Source organism: Monosiga brevicollis, genomic scaffold (genome assembly GCF_000002865.3).
Source record: "Monosiga brevicollis MX1 MONBRscaffold_11 genomic scaffold, whole genome shotgun sequence".
Taxonomy (NCBI): domain Eukaryota; class Choanoflagellata; order Craspedida; family Salpingoecidae; genus Monosiga; species Monosiga brevicollis.
In genome coordinates, this window is record NW_001865048.1 from 572,364 (window position 1) to 592,237 (window position 19,874).

General features: G+C 54.4%; 5 protein-coding genes across 5 annotated transcripts in view; 2 read left to right on the top strand and 3 right to left on the bottom strand.

Annotated features, from left to right (window-relative positions):
• Window positions 1–388, top strand: part of MONBRDRAFT_32553 (uncharacterized protein) — a 1,643-nt gene extending 1,255 nt beyond the window's left edge. The window contains exon 6 of the mRNA XM_001746024.1: window positions 86–388. Coding sequence (XP_001746076.1) covers window positions 86–268 — 183 coding nt within the window. The 3' untranslated portion in view covers window positions 269–388. The remainder of the gene's footprint in view (window positions 1–85) is intronic.
• A 232-nt stretch (window positions 389–620) lies between these two features.
• Window positions 621–4,729, bottom strand: MONBRDRAFT_25732 (uncharacterized protein; the record flags this gene model as incomplete). The annotated part of the gene is made up of 19 exons (XM_001746172.1): window positions 621–878; window positions 1,013–1,181; window positions 1,279–1,390; window positions 1,482–1,615; window positions 1,688–1,734; window positions 1,832–1,969; window positions 2,119–2,255; window positions 2,377–2,451; window positions 2,574–2,614; window positions 2,693–2,770; window positions 2,882–2,951; window positions 3,084–3,281; window positions 3,365–3,445; window positions 3,636–3,744; window positions 3,841–3,903; window positions 3,984–4,063; window positions 4,215–4,320; window positions 4,419–4,496; window positions 4,622–4,729. The coding sequence occupies 19 exons, from the start codon at window positions 4,727–4,729 to the stop codon at window positions 621–623; spliced, it is 2,082 nt and encodes a 693-aa protein (XP_001746224.1).
• Window positions 4,730–5,209: 480 nt separating this feature from the next.
• On the top strand, window positions 5,210–8,639 carry MONBRDRAFT_25733 (uncharacterized protein; the record flags this gene model as incomplete). Its single annotated transcript, XM_001746025.1, has 12 exons — window positions 5,210–5,339; window positions 5,466–5,692; window positions 5,800–5,929; window positions 6,024–6,148; window positions 6,312–6,380; window positions 6,505–6,555; window positions 6,661–6,719; window positions 6,986–7,076; window positions 7,230–7,416; window positions 7,529–8,198; window positions 8,308–8,383; window positions 8,595–8,639. 12 exons carry the CDS (start codon window positions 5,210–5,212, stop codon window positions 8,637–8,639), a joined length of 1,860 nt encoding a protein of 619 aa, XP_001746077.1.
• A 446-nt stretch (window positions 8,640–9,085) lies between these two features.
• MONBRDRAFT_8517 (uncharacterized protein) lies at window positions 9,086–12,460 on the bottom strand (the record flags this gene model as incomplete). The annotated part of the gene is made up of 5 exons (XM_001746173.1): window positions 9,086–9,139; window positions 9,801–11,069; window positions 11,226–11,518; window positions 11,679–11,803; window positions 11,922–12,460. 5 exons carry the CDS (start codon window positions 12,458–12,460, stop codon window positions 9,086–9,088), a joined length of 2,280 nt encoding a protein of 759 aa, XP_001746225.1.
• Window positions 12,461–12,676: 216 nt separating this feature from the next.
• Window positions 12,677–19,288, bottom strand: MONBRDRAFT_25735 (uncharacterized protein; the record flags this gene model as incomplete). Its single annotated transcript, XM_001746174.1, has 8 exons — window positions 12,677–12,841; window positions 13,006–13,115; window positions 13,303–14,494; window positions 14,590–14,695; window positions 15,017–15,086; window positions 15,150–17,808; window positions 18,004–19,054; window positions 19,143–19,288. Coding segments are annotated over 8 exons (5,499 nt in total), but the record flags the coding sequence as incomplete, so codon positions are not given.
• Between the last annotated feature and the right edge of the window lie 586 nt (window positions 19,289–19,874).

Consider the following 19,874-nt stretch of genomic DNA (forward strand, 5'->3'; position numbering starts at 1 on the left):
TGGCCCCCCCCCCCCCCCCCCCCCAGACTATCCATGGTATTTTGACCATTCTCGTGTCCTGTTTGATGACTGCCGCTACTTGCAGGTCTTGGGTGGCGGTCGTGTGACTTTCCCCGATGGATCGCATGGTCGTCCTCGCCAGGAGGGCTCGTTCCAAGACCGCAAACTCGTTTCAGGTGGCAAGCAGGCTGGCGCCATTAGCCAGGCCGAGGATGCCGCCCGCACGGCCCAACAAAAGGCGTCGGAGGCTGAAAGCCAGAAGGGTTAAACTTGCTGAGCTACCTCGCCACGTCTCTTCATGCCCCCACCGTGCGCAGCCAGATTCTATCATCTGGTTACACTCTCTTTGCTCTGACTCATCGTGACGATCCTGTGTTCGTCTTCGGAGCCTGCTCGCCACGTGTCTTGGCGCTATTGTCTCTTTTTCTGCTTGCTTTGCCCCCTCCTCCTCCTCCTTTTTTCTCTTCTTCTTCTCTACTCCTTTCTCTCTTTCTCTCTCTTTGAAGGAATTTGTCGTGTTCGATTGCTGCTGGCCTTTTTGTTGAATTTTTTTTTTTATTGTTGTTGCCCTGTTCATCCTTTCCAGCAATCCACTCGTAAGCCTCATTAATATGACATCTTCAACCCAGACGAATCTGGTAGCGCGAGATGAACCCTGTCTCCTCCGGGCGATAAGGAAACCACATGATGTAGTTGGTACCCCAGATGTTGTTGTACAGGCAGGAGCTGAAACCTTGGTTCAGGTCTGGTAGCGCATCACAGCAAGCTGGAAAGGGAGTTGGATGGCCCCAGGCTATGACTGGAGCATCAAGAGCCGTCACGCTGAGCCGTCGGTCATTCCCCGTGTAATGCACGCTTCCGCTCACCGCATGCAAAACCTGCCCGCCAAGCAAGGATCGGTGAGTGTTCACTGCTAGCTAACAAACTGCTACTGTGCATCATCCGACCCAGCACTCCAAGCGTCTCAAAAATCTGCTGCCTGCAACAGGAGATGGCGAAACTGGGCACGCACCGTCGAGCCATTGATGGCCACATCCAGCGGATGAAGGGTGGTGTTCAACTTGTCCATCGACCAGCCATAGTTGGTGTTTGATAGATCGGTGCTTGGATCAAAGCGGAGCCAAAGACTCTCCGGCAAGCGCGTGGCTGGCTTGTTCAGGATTGTCACAGTCAGCTGCAACCTGTGGGTCAAAATAAAATAAAATAAAATAATAAAAAACCGTTTGGTCAGATGAACGAGCGAACCTCAGTGCAAGCCGTGGAACATGATCGACTTACTGGCTTGGGTTGGCCGTCGCCCACTGATAGTGAAGCCACACCGTGGCAGGCGCGCCATAGTGCTTGGTCAAGTTTGTATTCATGACCAGCTCCAGCTGCAGGTCCGTCACACCTGCAGGCGGCCGTCGTACGCGTGACATCAGTTCATCGTCAAATCAAACGCCATAAGCACCGCTTGGCCAAAATGGCAGAAAACCGCTCACCGTCTTTTTGCCGTTCAAATGCTGCAACCAACTGGGCATGCGCTGTCTGCTTCCAATTGCCATACTGACTCGTATTGAGTCCGGGCTTCCCAAAGTCTTTGGGGGCGTAGCTTGGAATTTGCCCCTCAATAAGCCTATCAGGGCATTCCACAATCAAGCCATGCTTCAACACTGCAATCCGGCATTGCTATCGCGTTTGCACCCACTCAAAGTAATGATTGAAAAACTTGTCGTATTCATCTGGCGTGTGTGACTATCGAGTAGCCATCACCACTTGCATCAGCACCACTTTGCCTGAACACGATAGCATCGAGCCGAATCATTGGTGCACGAGTGAGGCGATACCCAACCTGGTACTCAAAGAGAGCGACCACATCTTGCGTCGAAGCAAAGGAGGTGCCCCCATGCTCAAGTTGAACAAGTCCACCAGCTGCATTGAATTGCAGCCGCAACGACTCATAGGTCAGCATCGCCGTGGGATCAGAGATCTGGCATTGCAAGACAACGCCCCGGTAAGAGCAAGTAGGTTGCTATCTCGTATCATTCCCGGCATCCGCTCGAGGGACATTGCAAGAACCCCATGCTTTTTTGATACCCCAAAGCGTCCGTCCTGAAGCAAGGCGACAGCAAAAGGTACCTTCTGATAGCCCGACAGGCCGGGTGAACGAGGCTCGAGTTCTTGGAGCCGCTGTCTGATGTCGTTGGCCAAGGGATGGCCCCCCAAGGCCTGCATTGGATACGTGAGACCCCAGTCGCGTTGCTCGTTCCAAGTTGCTGTTTTTGGCGTCCCCCAAGTGGACATCGGCATCAAAATATGCAAGCACGCCAGTGAGCAGGCGTTTGGGTCGGCAAGGGCCACGCTATGCCCAATGACACTAAGAGTGATCCAGCCCACCTGCAATGGCCAGAAAGTTGCTGGCGTTGTATTGAAGGGGGTAAAAGGCTGTATTATCCCAATTGGTCACGTCGCCTGCCGCATGATTTACGCGGGTACAAGATGAGCGTGTGGCTGCAGCACAGATGCGGTCGAATCCTGGTCCAGTTGAGGCTTCATCAATGTGTGATCGTTGCCTGGTCAGACGTGGAACATACCCAGAACGTTCTTGACATCACCACCCCATGTGTGCTCTGGGCTGCAAAATTCAAGCGGGCCGTCATGTACACACTACATTTTACACGAATAGCAGGGGTGATGGGGGCTGGAGACATACTTTTTGAGGAGCAGCCGAGTAAAGTTGAGCAAAATTGGATCTGAAGCATTGCATTGGCCATGGCTCTGGCAGTCCTCCCTGTCAAACCAACAAAGGTAGCTGAGGTGCCCCGACTAGTCGTCTATCCGGTTTTTTTTTTTTTAATCGTTGAAGTCGTAAACTTGCCCCACGAAAAGGAGAGGTACTGACCAGGCACGCAACATTTCGCGATACTGCGTGTTCTTGACAGGGTCACTAGGAACGCCATAGATCCACGTGTCTGCATCAAAAAAAAAAAAAAAAAAAAAAAAAAAAAAGATGTAGCATAAGCCACCGTGCATGAAAAGCAAGGTCTACAGAGAACGCAATTGCCTGCAAACTTGTGCGATCAAAAAGCGCAATGGCCACGCACCGCCAATCTCATCTTCGACGATGGGTAGCTGAGCACGAATAGGGTCGAGCAGCCGGAAAAAGGCATCAAAAGAGGATGGCAAAACAGTTGCATTGGTAAATTCGGACCGCAATGAGGCCCAGTGGTCTTGGATCTGGTCTACACTCCACGGGCCGGCGTTATCGTTGTTGTAGTCTGGGCATAGAGCATGGCTGAGCCCTAATTGTCGCACCACATGCCATAAGAAGATGAGTATGGGTGGCGATTGGAACAACATTTGATTCTGATCAGCCATCGCCCACCATCCAGAACGATGCAATCCTCAAGCGTGATTCCGCCATAGCCGTAGGGATGAACTGTGGCCAGGACCTCAGTGCGACTATCTGGATCCCGCCAGCGGAAGACGCGCGGTACGCCAGGGGCCAACGAAGCCGTATTGACGCCCGAGGAGAACCCCAAGATGCCTGCCCATCAGCGCTCGCACAAGAGTGAGGGAACAGAGGACACGTGCTGCAGCGATCTTGGATACAAACAAATTAGCCAGACGGTGCAAAGCTCTACGAGGATGCGCACCGTTTCGAGCCAGCAGTGGGATCATGCCCCGTGTGGCGCCTGGGACGTCCCGCTGGGTCATGACCAAGGGACTGGAGATGTTGAGTTGCACAGACAAGCGCTTGCCCAACTGATCAGTCACAAGTCACCCAGAGCGAGAAGCATGCATGAGGACATGAGTATAGATGAGCGGATTGATCTACTTCGGCAGATAAGCTGCACAAACCTGTAGAGCCTCCTCAAAGAAAGCGGACGAGAAGGTAGCGGTCTCCGAGTTGTGGGGGAAAGCCTGCATGTAAAATGGAGCAGCAAACTTGAATAAACCGGTTTTCAGTTCACGGCTATAGCCAATTGCCCATAAGCACGCACTTGCATGACCACGTCTCCATTTCGAAGAGCGGCTCGAATCTGGTCTTGCTCTGTCGGGGTTGGGCAGGTAAACCCCATTCCTATGATGGAGTGTCGATGGAAGCAGTGATCGCAACAGTTGAAGACATTGAGGGCAAGATCGCCGGCGCTCGCGCAACAACTAGGAAACCTCAGGACCTGCCGGCAAAAGGCATCCTGTGTCATACCAAATTTTGACAGTCACTGACTTACCAGGCGGGCAGTCCAAGAGTAGGGAGACAATGTAGGGATGGGTCGTGAAGACAAGACCTTCGCCATGGCCTGGAGGATGTTGTTGGAACCACTCGGCAGTTGTTTTCTAAAGCCACCAAATTGCAATGTCCATATGATTGAGTCTTACAGCCGGTGTGAGGTCGTAGTCGCCACGAGGTGACGAGGTGACGAGTGTCGACAAACCGCCTCCAGCAGGTACTTTTTGTAGTTGTCGAGCTCATGCGCAGCAGTATCAGCAAATCCGACGTCCAGATGGCACGTCTGATTATGCACCGGATCCCCGACATTATGGGTTGAGTGAAACGAGTATGAGCGTGGGTCAGCCAGGCACGTCATGCCAAGCGATGCGGAAATTGTCCTCCGAGGAGGAAGAGGAGGGCTCGCACCTGAACGACATGGACATGTGTCACGTGCGACACATCACGCGCCGAAACCAGCAACCCCAGCAAAGCCGCAGCCCAGCACAGCCAACGTAACCCAATCCGCCACATCATCCAACTTCAAACCCAGCACCCTCAAGTTCCAACACGACCAGTCTCTCCTTCCCGCCGCCCGGATGCACCTCGCCTCCGCCCCCTTCAAAAAAAAAAGCGATCAGTCGTGTTGTGTGTGTTTGTGTGTGTGTGTGTGTGTGTGTGTGTGTGTGTGTGTGTGTGTGTGTGTGTGTGTGTGTATGTGTGTGTGTGTGTGTGAACTGCAAATGAGAGATGACGCAATTTGTATCTCTGTTTTTACATGTGGTAGTTTTGCCTCCTCTTTCTCTCTCTAATTGGATCTCTCTCTTCATCGTATCGTATCGTATCGATGTGAAAATGTCATCATTTTGAAGTTGCAGCAAAAAGGGGTGCTGATCGTGTGTGTGGGCGATGGCCAACCGAGTGGATGGATGGCGCGCTTGGACGAATGAGCTATTGAGCTGATGCGCCAGATCTTGGGTCACTGGGTTCTCTGATGCCTGCTTGTGCGCGACGAAGATGGCACGGTCGTCGCAGGCTCAACGCGTGGTTGTGGCCTTGTTGCTTGTCAGCCTGGGCGTCAACCTCCTCTTCCTCAGATACTGGCTCGCCGATAGCCATCGAGCTCTCGATGGCTTGAATGACCAAGGTACGCTCTCGATTTGGTGCCTCTTACCCCCTCGGTCCCCTTTCTTTTGCCCCCATCTCCGGGCCCTGACGCCTTTGACTCCCACGCATGGCTCAACTGTGTGCGAACACGTCAACAACGGATCAGGCATACCATGGCAAGACAGGGCCCGAAACGAAGGCGATGTGCATCTACCGCTCAATCAAAAGCAACCATCGGCGACGAAGCGGCCAGCTACAGCGCCTGTCCCTGCGCTTGACGAACGCAAAGGTGTCATTCACCACGACCACCCGGGTGTCCACGTGGCAGATTCCTTCTCCATCGAGGCCTACTCGAGTCGTTTGGCGGTTTGGGTCCGAGTAGACGGCAAGACCGTGCGTAGTGCAAAGTAGCAAGCTCTACCCATCAGTCTTTGCATGAACCCATGTCCTGACTCAACCTCGATTCTCACTGCTCGTCGGCCGTGTCCAATGCCTTTTAGATCTATAACGTGACACTGTCGCCAACAATTGAATCGCAGCGCGGCATCCACGTTGTCAGCCTAAATGGTGCCACCGCACAAGTAACCTCAGTCGCCGACTTTGACACCTACGCCCCAGGTGCCGAAGAATGTAAGCCGAGCTCATCGATTCGATTGACTGTCAGCCCCTTGCACCACCGCCCAAAACTTGCCGACGCCCACCCTCATGAGGCATCGCGGATCAGATTTACTCGCGCACATGGGCACAATGCATTCAAACCGTATTCTCGTCTTTGTTGTTCGTGACGAGGCCTCAAATTCTCTATCCTCTCGCTGCCGCGAGCTCTTCAAGGAAATGGGTAGTCAGAAGGTGAGCCATGTCAGCCAACCCCCCTTTGAAAAGCGAAAGACGCACCTTTTCCATGCTTGACCAAGCGTCTTGCGCTTTTACATGCTTGACCGAGCACAGCAACACACAATTTTCCACAAGCTCGGCCCTAAACTCTTATGTGCCCTTTCTTGCTCGTGTTTAGATTGACAAGCTGGGCTGGCGAGGGATGTGGGCCATGATTACGCGTCTGGACCACCCAAGTGAGACAGTGGTATGTTCATGCAGCGCCACGCTTTCTGCCAGCTCTTGAGCCCAACTGCTGCTCAGGACGTCGTGCACAAGTCTTTAGTTATCCTCGCGTGTTGTTGAACCTCTCATATCCCATTTGCTGGCAGGAAACGTTGAGCCAGGTGATCTCGACGAGTGAATGGGCACCGCCTGCAAAGGTGGGAATCCATCCTTGAACGGCTGATATCAGATACCACCAACATTAGACGTGTCCCTTTTTTTTCGCCAATTTAATCAATCCGTGTCACGCTTGGCCCGGCCAGGCCACTGCTTTACTTGAAGCGGATGACGGGCCTCCTTGCAATTATGCCGATGCAGACCGGTACGTCGATGTTATCCTTGCCTCTCATCGTAGCCAAGACTCGCACCTCGGCCTCTGACACCTTGCTGCACCATAGCCGAAGTTTTTGCGGTCAATATGACGGGTATCCTGAGCTTTGCCAGTGCCAGACTCCACTCGTCATCGATGCAGCGCCGCATCAACCCTTATCGTACGCATCTTTGGCACATCTCCGATTTTGCTCCAGCGGGGGATGTGGCATGATCAAACGCTCCTCCGAGCTTGACTGGCCCAATGCTTTGCTTTAGTGAGCTGGCCGATGTCCCCGTCATAATCGTGGCATCTGAGAACCGGCCCCGCTATCTGTACAGAGCTCTCTTGGCACTCTTGAATAGCCAGGTACGCACGAGTGACCGACCACCCATGCTGCGACCCTACTCATCACTTCAGCTCATGGACTCTGGCACGCATACACATGCGCGGCACACACACATTTTCACGGATGTAATTTGCCGTGGTGCTGATTATTTTCCGCCGCCAACTTCACTCCAGGGATCTGCACGAGGCCTCATCCACGTTTACATAGATGGACGAAGCAAACCGGAAGCTGCTCGTATGACGCGCCTTCTCGGCATCAAGTTCACTTGTCAAGAGCCCCATGGCGAGAAGAACGGTCGCATCAGCCAACACTATTTTGATGCCCTCTCTGCAGCCTTTCACCTTGATTTTCCCAATGCTGGTGTGTGCCTGAGCTTGGTGTCACGACGTTGGCCTGTTGTAATCAACACTCTGATGCATACCTCTGCTCCCCTTGTGATGATCGCCCGACTCGCTGCCATGCGCTCTTGCAGAGCATGTAATCATTCTAGAAGAGGATCTGGAAGTGAGCGCCGACTTTTATCACTACTTTGCCTCTACGCGGCATCTGCTTCTTCAAGATCCGTCTCTGTATTGCATCTCGGCCTGGAATGACTTGGGCTACATGCACACCGCACAGGACAGCAGCTTGCTATATCGGGTGGAAACCATGCCTGGCTTGGGTTGGATGTTATCGCGGTCACTCTTTGTAGACGAGCTGGAGCAGAATTGGCCACAAGCCGAAAAAATGTGGGATTGGGACATGTGGATGCGTTTGCCAAACATTCGCAAGGACCGCGAGTGCCTTATTCCAGATATCTCGCGCACTTTTCATTTCGGTGCCTCCGGTGTTAACCTCAACTCTTATTTTCAAAAGGTCTACTTTGAAAAGCACCTTCTGAACCAAGCGCCCGCGGCTCGCGTCAAGACAGCAGGCATGACCCAACGTGAATATGAGGAGCAATTGGACAGCCTCATCCAGAGTTCACATGCCGTGGACACGGCCCGGGACCCCTGCCAGTATCAGGATATCATTCCGCCCGGGAACCAGGACCACTGGGTTTTCTACATCAAAATGCGTTCTGACTATGATTGGGACACCTGGCTGGCTTTGGCCTCATGCTGGAAGATTTGGGATTTGGATGCGCGTGGATTTCACAAAAGGTTGGTCATGGTCGTGTTGCACTACCCCCGTGCGTTTGCCTCTGATACGCCAAGCTGGGTATCCTATTCGTTCCTGCACTCTTGACTGCCACACTACAATCATGTTTAGCGTCTGGCGGCTATTCTTGAATGGGACTCCCATTTTTGTTGTGGGATCTACGTCTCCATACTACAAGCACAAACCGGTGCGTGGGCTTGCAAAGCGTTTGTTCATCGCCATGTGAAAGATCGAGCCTTTTAAAAAGTGGATTCTCTTACATGTTGATACCAAGATGTTTAAAAACTAACACACGGACAATACTTCAGATGAACATCCCATCTCATTCTGCAAGGCTTCGATCATCTCACATCCTGTCTTGCCTGCTCACTGCTTATTCACACGAAAAAAAATTGCAGGCACATCTTGATCCCATCTTCAAGCCGAAGCAGCCTAAGAATTAATGTTCAAATCCGAATTCAGTTCCTTGCTTATCAGGCTGTGCCGCTTGAGCAGACCCATGAGGCCTTCAGGCTGTAGAGTCACTGGACCCGCTCGCGGCGCGCTCGCCCTTCTGCAATTCCCACGAATCAGGCATGCGCCACGATGAGTCACAAAGCCGGCATGCCAAGCAAGAGAAATAATCAATCAATCGATGCCACAATCCTGCTGTCCCAGCCAAGGCCTCTACGCGTTGATCAAGTCATGCTCACCGCCACAATCAAGAGCTTGCCATCACTCAATCCAACGATCAGGTGGGCATCGCCTTCCGTCAATGCCATGCTCGTAATGGCGGCACGGGTATCAATGTTGCGCAAAACATCCAAGCTGCAAGCATAATGACACCGACGTGTGGAGTGAGCACATCAACAAGCATCAAGCATGGCAAAGTCTAAAGTAGCTCGTGCACTCAAAACACAAGATCACCCAAACAACCGATCGGATGGAGGGCAGGTTTCAGAGCCTACTTACGTATAAATGTTACGAACTGTAATCCGACCGTGGCGCCCGGCCGTCGTCAAGTAAATGCCATCCGCGCTAACGCACATACATTCGGTCTGCGTCGCGTGCAAATCTTGGGCAATCAGATCACCGTTGCAGCTGAAGGTGTGAAGAGAGTGAAAGCGGCGGCGACGTCGTGATGTGTTGCTGAGCTCGCGTGACGTCGGCGTCCACTGAGCGGCAACCACGCACACCCCAAAGCGAGTCACCATGAGCTTGTGGAAGTTGATGCGATATTCAGTGGGATCAAAAGCCTCTGGTCCCGGCTTGCTCTTTGTCCTTGCGCTGTCAGCACTTTCCGCCGATAGCGGGCGGTCTTCGTCAGCGTCGGTGGTCACTTGGATATTGGGAACCCCAGCTGGTGCACCACTCTGCGAGGCGTGGGAGGAGGAGTCGGCCTCTTGGCCGGTTGATTGCAATGTCGCGTCGCTGTCTGAGACCGAGCCGGCTTCGACCAAAACATCAGCGCCATTTGCACTTGAGGTGTCGTGCTGCTCATCGTCCTCCTGCTTGCCTTCGCTGACAGCATCTAGCTGCGTGCTTTGTGAAGCTGAGCGCTTGGATAATGCCACGGGCTTGGAGAGGGCTTCCTCTGGGCTGAGTGCCATTTCACGAGGCAGCACACGAAAGTCAAGGGTGCGCAGGTACAGGCCTTGACGAATAGAGTATAAGTTGCAGGTCGCGTCACCGGCCGCCGTCAGAAGCAGGTCCAGCTCCTCCTGAAGGCAGAGGGCCGTGATGGGACCGTCATGGCCAACAAGGGTGTGATGTGGCCCCGCCAGTACGCAAGCCATGCCGCCATTATTGTGCATGCCTAGCGCTGACGCCGCGCCAGAGGCCGTAGCTTTGAACCGGTGCAACGTCCACACCATGACTGTGCCATCGACACAACCCGAAGCGCATGTTCGATCGTTGGCATCGAGAGCCACGCAGCTGATGATGTCACGATGCCCGCGGGCGCTGTACACAACGCGGCGCGTGGCCACGGAGATAAGTTTCAAGTGATGATCCCATGAACCACCGACCAGTGCAAATTGGCTGTCACGCGTCAAATCCACGTTGTTATTGCTGAGCGTGTTGCCAGGCTCAAGCCAAGCACGCAAGTCGCTAAGCTGTTTGGCCGCCGGTGTCGTATCGGGCTCGAGCTCGGGCAGACCCTGCGGCCCGTTGACCCAACCGTGTACAGCTATCGCGCCGTTGTTGGAGAGGGTGACGAGGCGCTGCACAAGGCCTCGAGTCAGCCACGACTTGGCATTTCCCGTCCGCGGGGGAGCCACCACAATGGGCACATTGGTAACGGTCTGCGCCACAAAGTAGGCTTTGAGATGCTTCAAGTCTTCGAACAGCGCTGAGCTGCCCACTTGCAAGTCGTTACTCAGTCGTGACCGATCCAAGTCTTCGGCCTTCCCCATGCGAGCCGGATGAGGACTCGTCAAGAGTTGGCTGGGTGTCTGGCCAAACTCACGCACCATGCCCTCCTGGGCACGAACCTCCGCCTCCGTTTCGCACTTTGAGAGATCAATGGCACCTTCATAGGAGGTGTAGTAAAAGACATTTAAGGCCTCCTCTGCGGCTTTGCCGCGTTGTTTGTATCCAAAAATCAAGTCAATCCAATGATGCAGCTGTTGCGACACGTGCTCACTCTCCAACGCAGCGCGGTGCTTTTGAATGAAATCGAAGGGACTCCGTGCCCACGGAGGCAAATCGACGTGGTGCACACGCTGGCCGTTTTGCAAACAGCCGAGATCAAAGCCCTCACGATTCATAAGGCTCTCGGGTAAACAGAACAAATCGGGAATCAGCTCTTTGACATCGCCCGTGCCGTCCACGATCGACTGATATGTTGTTGAAAAGCTGATAAACTGGCGATCAGCGTGATCAAACTTGCCACTCTGCACCGTCACAAGCCAATGCGCCGGTCGGCACGAGACACCAGATTTTGAGGTGCGTGAGTAAACCATCCATGCGCTTCACACTCTTAATGACACAAAACGGGCAGAACAAAACAAAGAGCCAATGTGACCCTTATCGTTTGGTCCGCCACTCACCTGCAGATTGATGTGAAGGGAAGTAAAAGGCTCCATGCGAATGAGATAATGTAAAACTCCAGCCGCATTGCTGTAATGGGTGCCGTAGTGAAACTTGGCCACCAGGCCTGATGGATCGACAAAATCGTCAAACATCATCTTCACCTGGTCGGCGCGTCTAGCATTGAGCGCACCCACGGGTTTGGTCAGATCGCGAAACGTGGCCGGGTCGCTCAGGTCCAGCATATCGCTGCTATAGTCGGCCAAGATCCAGGGGAAGACTGGATACTGGTTCAGGTCGTTGAAAGAACGCCCTGAAGAACAATGTCACCCCAACAGCGATGGCAGATGAGACAAAGTCGTAAAATCACCGTTATTTTGGAATCTTGGAATACCAACGATAAAATACTAAAGGGTTAGCCCTGTCACCTTTGTGCTCGGTGAGGTGAGCCCCCCATCAACATGTTGCCTTACCAGCAATTGTGTTGAGCATCATCAAGTAATCAAAGTTGCTGATTTGACGTCGGCACCAACGCTCAGTCAACCCCGACTCGGTCAAGAGAGCCCCAGGAGCGATCATGCGCGCCCCAAATGTGAGGCTACCAGACAAAACACAACAAAGCCACGTAAAATACATTGCAACGTGGGGACAAAGTGAGAGGACCAGTTCAGGGCAAAGTATCGCGCTAGTCGAGAGCAGCAGCAGTTGATGCGTACCGAGGTGGCTTGAGCGAGATCAAGACCTGATGGACCTGGTCCCGCATGCCCTCATCAAAGTCGAAGAAAAAGTTTGTCTGATCAATGAAAAACAACTCGAGAGCGGTTGAACGCAGATTGTAGCGCCGCAGATGCACCTCTCGCAGTTGAGTAATGGGCCACTGGAAATCAGCCGGCATGTCTTCCCCCACGGCGATGGGCAGTGCCTCTAGATCGCGCAGCTCAGCATGAAACATGATAGAGGTCCGGTTGATGGCAAAGATGCCACGCATGGTGTCCATCAGACAGACCATCCTGCAGGTGGAGCTAAATAAGGGCACTTCCGTTCCTTGCGACTCAATGTGATCCGGCACAGAGGATGTGAAGCGCTTCAACTCTTGCTCGGTTTGCTTGCTTTTGGCGTGACTCAAGCGGGACACACTCTCACGGCGATCAAAATCAAAGGTCTTGGGACTGAGCAAGGATGTCGCGTTGTCGCGCTGGGATGCAGCCTTTTCGTGATTGCTAAAGTTGTGGAGAGGTGCCTGGCGCAGGCGCATGCGGCTGAAGTTTTCGGTCGAATCCAACTTCCAGTGGCGCACGATACGCTCCTCACGTGGCCGTCCATCATCAAGCACACCACGATACCCAAGGAGGAAGCGTGTCAGCATCATCCAACGCCGGGTGGCCGACTTGTAACGCGCGGTGGCCTGTGATGCCAGAGTTTGTAAGCGTTTAAACTCTTTGGTACACTGCCTTGTCGCAGGCTGCAGAACATTGGCCTGTATCCGGGAGCTAGCAGCCCCAATGCGCTCCTCCAAGCGTTGAAGAGCCTGATACAGCCGGTGTGCCCCCTCTTCCTGCTCAGCAGCAACATCCATGGCGTTGGCTCCATGATCAATGTACTCACGGTCCATGATACTAAAAGCCACGGGAGCAACCTAGCGTATGTCGCGTCATGCCAAATTTCAACAGTAACATCCAGGGCAACAGAGGCATCAGCAAAAGAAGCAAAAGTGGTAGGACCCAACAAAGAAGCGTGCAATTTTGCAAGCATCGATGTGCTGGATCTGCATGCCTGAAGAACATAGACAAGTGTACGAACCACATCGTCAATGAGGCGTCGCCAGTTGGCAGATCGGAGCAAGATCATGAGCTTTTCAACTGGTGCATCGCTCAGAATTGCCTCCCCGCATTCACCCATGATACCAGCAGCTGCATCACACATACACATCGAACAGAACAAGCGTGAGCTCTTACGGAGAGAGGGAGAGAAACAGAAAAACGGAGAATCACCATCGAGCAATAAAAATATTAAGTTGCAAAGACCAGCTGCGTGTGAGCTTGTGTTTGTGTGTTTGCGCCACAGACGATGACGGGTGTGATGGGTGGCCGGGCCCACCTTCGTTGCTCTCCAGCAGCATGTCAAGCCTATGAGTACGCAAGACATGCTTGAAGAGAGTGGCCACGATGCTAAAGAGTGCGTCCTGAATGTCATCGGCCACAATGTGCAGCAAGACATTATCCAAGGACCAAATGAGATAAAGTAACTTGTTCTTGCCTGATTCCGAGGCAGAAAGGGTCAAAAAGTCTGGGCTACCCATAAACATTTGTAGCCGCTCAATGGCAAAGACGCGAAGCCCCTCTGGCTGATTTAATTCCTCGAGATATGCGCGCAAGAGAATGCGGCGCATACCCCCAGGACGCACGGCCACAGTGCCGGCAAACTGCACGTCCGCTTGCTCCAGCACGCCGAATGAGGGCAGGGAGTCAATGCTCAGTCGATCGGCAAAAAATGACATGGCCCGCAGCAAGAAGTGTCGGCCCACGGGAGACAAAGTGGCGCGCAGCTGCTGGCTGGTGTGGAAGTAGTGTGTCTCGGCCTGAAACACCACGCTGAGCACGTTGGTAGCCAGCACTGTACCGATGTTGGATTGGGCGTGCAGATGACCGTAGACGCGATCGGCCAGCTGGCGTAGCAAAACGCTTGTCAAAAAGGAGGCCAAGTCGGGCGTGGAGTGGGCTGATTTGGAAGTCGAGCCCTCAGAAGGCAAAAGCTGCAGCAACACGGGCCGCAGGTTGCGCTCCCACTCGAAGTGTGTGTCCATTTGCAGCAGCATCATCTGTGCCAGCACATGCAGTCCAGCAGCCAACGGGGGACTCAGCTCCGATGTGAGCTCGTCTGCGTCTTCTGGAGCAGCACATAATAATCCAAGCCGAGATTGATCACTGTGTGATAGATTGCTGACCAGCAGCGGCCGTGGATTGAATGCCGCAGCCGTCAACCATTGGGTCAGAGTCAACATCCAGTCAAAGACGCAAGCGGAGGCTTGGTGTGCCACCCCCTCCGCATTGAGCAGGTCATGCAGGTCAAGAAGGATACGGCAATGATAGGCATAATTTGTGCGATCCAACTTGTCAAGGAGGCGCAAAGCCACGGTAACAAAGTCAGGAGCCACTAATTCACAGCGGAACAACGGCACCTCACTGCCGGCATCAAATTCGGAAGAGAGAAGCGTAAAGCCGTCTCCCGATTCAGCCTCGGTAACGGCAACCCTGGGGCAAACGGCTTGGTCTAAAATTCCCTTGAGTACCTGGAGGCCATACAAATGTGAGGCGTCAGGGTCTGGGCCCGGCTGACCTTGAGACGGTAGCAACCAAGACGAAAGAGCAGGCAGAGGCACTATACCTCATAGGATGTGGCGTTGCGCGGCTCACGAGTACCCCAAAGTGAAAGCAAGCTCAGCGGTCCGATATCCAGCAAGCGCAACTGTGACCTGGTGTAAGACAACCCGCTGTATCAGAAACAGGACAAACAGCCGAAGCCAAAGAGGAAGCACAAACGCGAAACAACCAGAAAAAGAGAGTCAAGGGCTGCCACGAACTTGGCGTCATCATCTAAGCGCATTGAATGGCGGGAAAGAAAAACGAGGATACGCAAAACGGCAGCCCGAAGCTCTGCTTGTTGCCGTTGCAGGAGGCTATACAACTCGATGGGGGGCCCGCCAAACGTAAGAGCGTCGTGTACGTGTTGGCCCAGCTGGTCCCCATCTGCCATCGCAAGCGTTTGGTGACCGCAAAGACACGTGAATTTTTTTACGATACAAAGTGACTACCCAAGAGGAATCTGACCCAACAGCGTGGTACTCGATGACCGATCGAGATGAGTGAGCAGGCAAAAGAAAACTGAGAAAAAGAGAAAAAGAGAAAAGGAAAACAGAAAACAGACAACAGAAAACTTACGCAAACCTGAGAGGAGCGCGTTGTAGCAAAAGTTGAGGACAAGCAGTGTGTGTTGCAAGTCTTCGCCAGCCAGTACGAAGCGAAGCAGGGCCTTGGCTTCGCGTTGGCTTACGCTGCGCCGCAAATACATCTCCAGCAACCCCATGACACAGGCATAGACACTGCTTTCCTCGTCCGAACTCGTGTCAGAGGGCGAGCGGGTAGCGACGCTGACGGAACCTAGGCGCGCGCGCGCGCGTTCTTGAGACTCACGCAGGCTTGGGCGCAAAAGATCAATCACGTATTGTACCCCGTAATGTTGACGGAAGAAAGTAGGATGGTTGCGAATGAGCTCTGCCACTGTGCGAACGTGGCCCACGCGCACGGCGTAATCTGAGCGGCCCCAGAGCTCAAAATCAAACACGAGCTGCTTGCATACGGCGCGTACAAACTCGGCTTTGGGTGAAGCGCGCTCAAGCAGAGCCTGGATGGACATGAGGTCCTGTATTCCTAGCACAGCGTACTCGGAACGCTGCAAAAGGGCTGAGATGACGGCCAGGACGCGCCCTTGCAGGACCTGAGCCACATTTACATCATCACGCAGCACGCCCTGCAGGAGATCAAAGAAGGCAGCCACACAGGCTGAGCCAAGCTCGCCCACAGTTTCACTCTTCCCGGCGGTGTGCATGTTGTAGGCGTATACGGCCTCCACCACATCATCGAGCTGGGCTAACAGAAAGCAAATGACCTGCACACCCCCGAGGGTGCCAATAACCTGGCGCACACTGCGGCGCACGCACAACGTGCCGGTGAGTACGGCTGGTGGCTGTTCCTCCGCTAGCGCGTCGATCATGGTGGCTTGATTGCGGATTTGACCGTTGCGACACAGCTGAGCAGGATACATGACCTTGAGCAGACCCTGAATCGGCTGTTCTATCAGCGTGCGGGCCGCCACCAAATCGGTGCTGCCCGCCTTGCGCATGTTCTGGACGCCCTTATCTTCGCCTGGCGCACCAACGGCAGGCGTGGTGTTTAGGGAAAGAGCGTCAGGTGGAGCGGCGTCGAAAAAGACCTCTGTCAGGCTGGGATCCCCATCTGAGTAACCTTGGACCACCTGGTCCAAGGTGTGATTTTGTTTGAAGGAGGCCAAAGTACATGCGTCAAAGCTGCCCACGTAGTCGATGCCCAAGGCGTAGACTGCCCGGATCTGGTCCGTCGTCAGTGGCTCAAAGATGTGAATGTTCGCCAGTTGGGCACGCAGAGAGGTGTTGCCGGTACGCATAGGATTGAGCGCAATGCTCTCGTCGGCATCACGGCCCCGACCGATGCGACAGTCAAGATAAGTATCCCGGCGCGATGGACATGGTAGGGCTGCGGTCTCGCGCAGCTCACCATCCAAAAACAGCTTGGTCTCGCCTTTGCCTCCAAATAGATGCGCAGGATTAGTTTGAACGACGGCGAGACTGATCCAGCGCCGGATGGGAATTTGCGTGGTCGAGAAGACGTGAGTGTGCATTTGCTGGCGGTTGCCCTGACCCACAACGGTGCGCACTGCAAGTCGACCAGCCGTAAAGAATGCTTCAAACCCGCTGCCCCCTGCGGCATGAAAGCTGAATAGACGAGGCTCGTAGCTGCCCATCTGTCGTGACTCACGCCGCACGCTACCAATGCCGGGGTCCGGTTCGCTGGCTGAGGATGAGCCGAGTCCGGTGGTACCCGGCTCCTCAGCAGGGGCATGTTCGGAACTGGCCGCAGTGACGCGAGTGGCCGTGCTGCGACTTGGTCGAACGCGCACCGGGGCACCGTGTTGATGGTGCAAATCAATTGGTAGGAGCTCCGCGTCCAAGGACTCGATCCGAATCCAGGTATGAAATGTGTAGCCGCCACCCAAGCTTGCATCGAGATGCGGCACCCAGAGCATGGAACGGGTGCCATGTAGGTCCATCAGATACATGGGTTCGTGTCCAGCGGCTGCCACACGAAGAAGGGCTTGCAAGCGAAGGTAAAGCTCAGGACGAAACGTGGGACTCTGCACAAAAAGGAGATTCAAAAGGCGGCGCAACTCGGCTGTTTCCACGGCATGCGACACGAGAAGCTCTAGCAAGCGCACGAGATGATCGCTAACGTCATCCGGGGCCGTGTGCCATTGCTCGAGCAGGGTGAGGATGATGGCGGTGACATTGCCCTCACAGCAGCAGTTGGCATTATGGTAGCTGTCCTGAATCATATGCATGATGCCCTGAAGCACGGGGCACACGGTGGTCGAGGGTAGATCCAGTTGTGGAAGGTGTTCAAGAAAGATGGCCAGAGCTGCTGGGGCGCGAATCACAAGAGGCTCCGTCGCCAGTGTTTCGTTGATCGCAGGACTGTCCCAATTGAGACTGAGCCCGATGACGAGCTCAAGCCAGAGATAGCAGTGAAAGCGACCCAAACGCAGGCCTTGGCGATAGTCGTCAAAAAGTCGCTGGTAGCCAATTCGGGTCCGAAACCATTGCTCACCGCCCTCTTGATGGATCATGGCAGCGATTGTTCGAAAGGCTGCGGTCAACAACTCCGTGTCCACAGCGCGCTCCAACACTGCCAAGCAGGATGCAAACGCTTGATTCTCCAACAGTAAACGGTGCAGGGTGTGGGGCCGGGGCGAGCGGAGACTGCGGCGGATCACACGCAAGAGCTGGGCCGTTCGCTAGTGTTGCCCATTCACAAGCAGTCGCCACAATTAAAGGCAACACAAAACCAAGATGCACAAACGAGTGAGAAAGAGAAAGGAAACGGGACACATCGTGTGACTGGTCCGCGGGAGGCGGAGGCATGCGAGAGTGGTTCACAAGGGCAGTCATCGTTTGGGGAGGATTGGGGAAGAGGGGGATGAAAATGGTACCTGAAGGTAAGCAGTCTGCAGTGCGGGCGCAAGGGCTGTGTCCTCGAAGGGGGTGCTGCACTGCCCCAAGAGGCCACAGACAAGCGCTTGGGCAGCAAAATACTCCTCGCGCTGGCTATTCTCGGCGGCTTGTGGGATGCAGGCCAGCATGACAACGAGTAGCTCGTCAAGCCAGGGTACGGCCGGTACGGCCCGCGCCAGGCGAAGTATTTTACTGCGCAGCCTTTGATGCATCGTCACTAGTTGTGCACGCTCCCCTGAGCAACGCGTCCAGGCATTGAGAACGCAAAAAATGCGCTCCATCTGCAAGCGGGGGTCTCCAGGGGCTGGCGCTGGGCCAATGGTGTCGGAGGTGCCATTGCCGGAGGCCGGATCAAAATCAAGAGCCCCGCTCGCCTGACTAGGGGAGCCGGGTGAGGCGAGAGAGGCAGCCAGGACCGCCTCGGAGCGGAGCGACTCGTAGCAGGTATGGAGGCCTTGATCCAACAGCCGAAGCTCAGGAGCAAGGTCGTGCTCCAGCGCAGCACCACTAAGGGCGGGCGTTTGGATCCAAGCCTGGCCCGGCGCAAAGACGCGCTGCACAAATGGTAGGGCATAGCTATCCAGGAGCTCCAGAATTGTCATCCCCTTGATGGCTGAGTCTGCGCACTCGCGGGCGACAATGGCAAGGGCCAGAGCTGTTATGTGAGAAGTTACATCACTCTCTGTCAGCGCATCAAGGTTGGCGTCGTCCCGAGCCACAAGTGCACTCAAGCGAAGAAGGGCTGCCGTGTGTTTGATGAGGCCAGAACCCTCGTCGCTGAACCCAGGCTCGCGGAGGAGGGGAGCCACTTGAGCCACTGCCGCGCCAAGTTGGAGTCCAAGCTCGTGACAAAAGGCGTCCGGATAGGCGTCCAGTTGTAGTGATGCATGTTCGTCGCGATCACTGAGGTAGCTCATAACGCAGTAGACATATGCGTCAAAGCACTCGGCTGCCACGCTCTCATCGGTGGCGCGAGCTTCGAGATAACTGTACCATGCTGCATCGAGATCAGCCGCTTGATCCTCGCGCCTAAATATGCCCGCGCACGTGTGTCAACAGGCCATAGAGATTGAGCAGGGCGCGAAATGGCTGAGCGCAAGTCGATCTTCACGCTTACATGTGCAAAAGGGAATGACCCGAGAGGCTGGCATCGAGCGATGAGCCACCGTTGCCGTCACCATCAGCTTCGGCCCCGCTCGCGCGAAATCGTCGGCGGAGCCAACCCGCAGACTTGCTAAGTGGATTCAGAATGTTGCGTGCCATGCTGTCAGCCCAAATCGCCCATGAGCATGGGCACACGTGGGGTGGGGATAATTGGGTTGATGAGGCCGGCTACTCAGTGCGTTCGAGTCGCGGGTCCTCAGGGCATTAAATAGCAATAAAATAACCCCGCCCGGCTAGCCGCACCACATCCTATCTCGACCAAAGGGGCATTCACCGGTGTGATCAATTGATCACATCTACATGACACACCAGTACCTGACCAGCACGTCACTTTGACTGTGGCTGATGTCAACTCACGCACCTGACACGCCGTTGTTCGCTTCGCTGTCCTGCTCGATCTGACCCACGAGTCGGACCAAACCAACCAACATTGACAATAAAAAACGAGTGGCACAAGCTGACTGACAGCAACCGCCACCGCCACCAATGTGAGTTGCCAGCGAGTGCCCCGCCCAAGCAGCCCACCAAGGCGGAATCAGATCAGTGAGACAAGAACGAGAAGAAGCAGATCCAGAAGAGAGCGCGCGTCTGCGAGAGTGTGTGTGTGTGTGTGTGTGTGTGTGTGTGTGTGTGTGCGTTCAAAAGGCAATCTGCCAATAAAATGGATCTTCAAAGTAACGTTTGA